Raw genomic sequence first — 3,790 nt, forward strand, 5'->3', positions numbered from 1 at the left:
GAACCAACTTTTGAAAATGAAGCACACTACATTTGATCTAATATGCAACTTTCATAGTGTATTTTCCAAGTTCCTCCAACAACAGGGGACCGGAGTGAGATTATGCTAGAAAAGAGGGGCCAATCCTTAACTCCCCTCATCTCATACATTTTGTGAACCAAGTGCAGTGTTCACCCACTCTAGGTCGTGAATGATTGCAAAATGGAATTTCTTGGTTGGACATTAGATCACCGATAGAGAGCGAGGAGTCATAGGAACCTCAGATCAATCCTTGTGGATTGAAGCCGTGGTATTTCATTGCAAGATATAACATTCCAAAGTTTTAGGCGGGGCGCAGTTTTAACATCCATAGACTTTGAGCTAGAGAGAGTTTGTCCTTTTGTTTGGCAGGTTATTCGGTACCCTCGCAATGCCGCATATCCACCAACCCATCCGTGAAAATTGAACTTGGTTTTTTCTCACGCAATGCACACATAGACCTTAACGGCTGCCGTAACAGTGTTGGGTAGGTGTGTGGCTATATTGCGTGACCCGTCGTGGTGTGGGAAGCACGTCTTCTTCCTTTTCGTTGGTCAACAAGAAAGAAAAATACATGCAAATATAAACATCTTCACCTTCGCCATAGCCATAGTCATAACCATAGTCATCAAGTCGCGACCTGGTACGGCCAGCCATGGCGTCGCAGGAAGGCACCGAACTCCCGCAGAATCTGGACGTGTCGCGCTCCTCTGACCTCCTGACTCTGACAGAGAACATGTCTGCCACCTTCTCCTCTTCCTCCAACCCTTGCCTCGACTTCTTCTTCCAGGTCGTGCCAGGCACCTCCGGTGACACGACCCTGGGCCTCCTCCAGAACGCCTGGCTCCATGACCCCTTGATCGCTCTCAAGCTCGTGTTCCACCTCCGTGGCGTGCGCGGCACCGGCAAGAGCAACAAGGAGGCCTTCTACACCTGCACGTCCTGGCTCCACAAGCACCACCCCCGAACCCTAGTGGCCAACATGCCGTCGATCGCGAAGTTTGGCTACTACAAGGACCTCCTTGAGATCGTCCTCAGAGAGCTTCAAGGAGAGGCGCGAGTGGAGGAAGTCGCCCTTGCGGCGAATGCAGCGGCCAGAAGAAAGAGAGCGCGGACACCTGCTAGGCGGTATTCCTCATCTGCCGGCACTCGCAGAAGGCGCCATGATTCAGACCGTATTGTTAAGGATGATAAGGACTATCCTTCAGATCATCCTCAGGATAAGGAGGCCAGGATCGCCGCTGCCTTAGCCAAGGATCAAGAGGAAAGCCGCAAGGCTGCCATTCTCCGCCGGGAGAAGAGAAAGATGCTGGATCAGACCGCCACAAACAGGTATGCGACCGATGCTTCCTATGCACACTTGTATGATGCGGCTGCTGAGATCTTTGCCAGGCAGCTTAAAAATGACAAGGAACTTCTGGATAAGGGGAACTTCTTTGACATCAGCTATGCTGGCAAATGGGCCCCCTCTCCTGGTAGATCCTACGCTGTCCGTACCAACATGCATAAGGCCATTGCTCAGAGAATCTTAACAGATGAAACCTACCCGGGGCTTGCAGGTCTTGAAAGCCACACCCGCTCTGACATCATGGAGAAAAAGTTGACCAAGGATTTCCTAGTTCCCCTCAGAAAAGTACTAGAGATCCCTGAGAGGTACATGAGTGCTAACCAATGGAGCAACTTGCCCTATGAGCGTGTACCATCCGTGGCCATGACAAACTATGCTGAACTTTTTATGCAGCATGATGAGGCACGGTTTATGAAGTTCCTTGAGAATGTTGCTGTGGGGAAGAAGAAGGTTGCGGCAGGGGCCTTGCTCCCGCACAACATAGTCCAGGAGGCCCTGCAAAAGGAGGGGAAGCCCTTGGGTATGCTTGCAGAAGCACAGTGGAGGAGGATGGTGAATGACATGAAAGAGAGTGGCACCAACAGCAAGCTCAGTAGTAGTCTTGCTGTGTGTGATGTGTCTGGAAGCATGTCTGGCACTCCAATGGAGGTCTGTATTGCTTTGGGACTACTTGTAGCAGAGCTAAGTGATGAACCATGGAAAAACCACGTGTGCACATTCAGTGCTCACCCCCAGCTGCATGTAGTAGAAGGGAAAACACTAGCAGAACGCTATAGATTCACTCAGAGAATGGATTGGGGTATGAACACTGACTTTCAGAAAGTGTTCCGGACACTTCTGGAGCTTGCCCAGGCCTCTGAATTGCCCCCAGAGAAGATGATCCAGCGGCTGTTTGTGTTTAGTGACATGGAGTTTGATCAAGCCTCAGTCAATCCATGGGAGACAGACTATATGAAGATCACACAAATGTATGCAGAAGCTGGGTATGGTACTCCACCAGAAATAGTGTTCTGGAACTTGAGAGACAGCAGAAGCACGCCGGTTCTGTCGACTGAGAAGGGTGTAGCCCTTGTGTCTGGGTTCTCGAAGAACCTTCTCAAGGTGTTCTTGGAGGATGGATCATTGGAGGATGTGGCTGATCAAGTTGATGCAGCAGTGGGAGCAGAAGGTGAAGATGCCAGTTCTGCAGCTTTGGAAAAGAAAACTATCGATCCAGTGGCAGTGATGATGAAAGCCATCTCTGATGAGCTCTACAATGAGTTCAAGGTGGTGGACTAACATGTCTTTAGTTCACCTCTTTCACCATGATAGATACAATTTTTGCTTGAACGGAATGCTTTTGTACAGGAGCTTACTTGTAAAGCAGGATGCTAACAGGTTGCTGTAAACCTGCTATGATCAAGTAATGCGTTGGAGGTTGCAAAAGACTGCACAGTTGGATTGAGTCAAGGCATGGAGCTCAGCACCCTTGAAATCACACCAACAGCTTCTTGCAAATCACAAATATACAAATGTAATAGAGCCTCATTTATGGCTAGGTTTACCTCTGGTTTCTTTTTGAATATGAATTAAACAGGTATAGCCTGTGAATTCTCCTGTTCTTTTTGTCATCTTGTAAGACAGCTTTGGTAAAGATAATTTTGCACATGCTTTGGATCTTGTGTTGCACTGTAGCAGCCATGTGGTTGGCACCAAGTGCTGACTCAAATCTGACCGCTGTGCCTTCTGTTGATTCTGTTTTATGCAACTGGTAGTTTGTTCTGTTTTCTACAAATGACAGCTGAACTCATATCATACAATGAGCACAATAACTAAAGTAGAATTTGTCTGTTCCTTAAATGCGTGTAATGTTCTGAATAAAAGGAGCATATGTACTAATATTGTAGTTGACGTGTTTTCTTGAGCCTACAGCTCAAGAAGAGAAGATTGTCTAGTATGCCCTGTAGCCCTTAAACCCCATACAGAACCTTAGCTGAATGTAGGTCATTGTTCTAATGTTGATATAGAAAGCCTATAAGGGCCTGTGACGATGTGTTTGCGTTAACAAGAGTTTACTGGCATGGGTAATATAGTATCCATTCATAGATTAGGCTATTTTCAGTCATTCACCACACATAGTGGTATCAATCCAGCCCATTATCATCATCTCTCTTATCCTGACACCTGGTTTTCCTATTTCCTTGAGCCCAAAGGGCAACAAGATTGCTTAGTTTTCCTTGAAGTTCTTAAGCTAAATAAAGAATCTTAACTATATGTACATCACTGTATATGTTGAAATATAAAACCTATAAAGGCCGGTGCCAGTGCACATTGCCCGGTCTGTGCATCCTGTGTGCCTGGAACCCAGGGCGACCAGCAGTTAGTGGGGGGAATGGTATTCTACTCTCTTCATTCCTGTTTTACTTCCTACACTCCCCCTGGGCG

At 47.3% G+C, this 3,790-nt stretch overlaps 1 protein-coding gene across 1 annotated transcript; it reads left to right on the top strand.

Annotated features, from left to right (window-relative positions):
• Positions 1–491: 491 nt before the first annotated feature.
• LOC148018511 (uncharacterized) lies at positions 492–3,011 on the top strand. The gene has a single exon (XM_087661901.1). The coding sequence runs from the start codon at positions 674–676 to the stop codon at positions 2,642–2,644; it is 1,971 nt and encodes a 656-aa protein (XP_087518027.1). The 5' UTR covers positions 492–673; the 3' UTR covers positions 2,645–3,011.
• Positions 3,012–3,790: the final 779 nt, after the last annotated feature.

This window comes from Lygodium microphyllum, chromosome 21, assembly GCF_053477565.2.
Source record: "Lygodium microphyllum isolate KBCC chromosome 21, Lygodium_microphyllum_v1.1.10, whole genome shotgun sequence".
Lineage (NCBI taxonomy): Eukaryota > Viridiplantae > Streptophyta > Polypodiopsida > Schizaeales > Lygodiaceae > Lygodium > Lygodium microphyllum.

Excerpts from the sequence above, each read along its gene's own strand:
- LOC148018511 (XM_087661901.1), top strand. The coding sequence starts at position 674 with ATGGCGTCGCAGGAAGGCACCGAACTCCCGCAGAATCTGGACGTGTCG.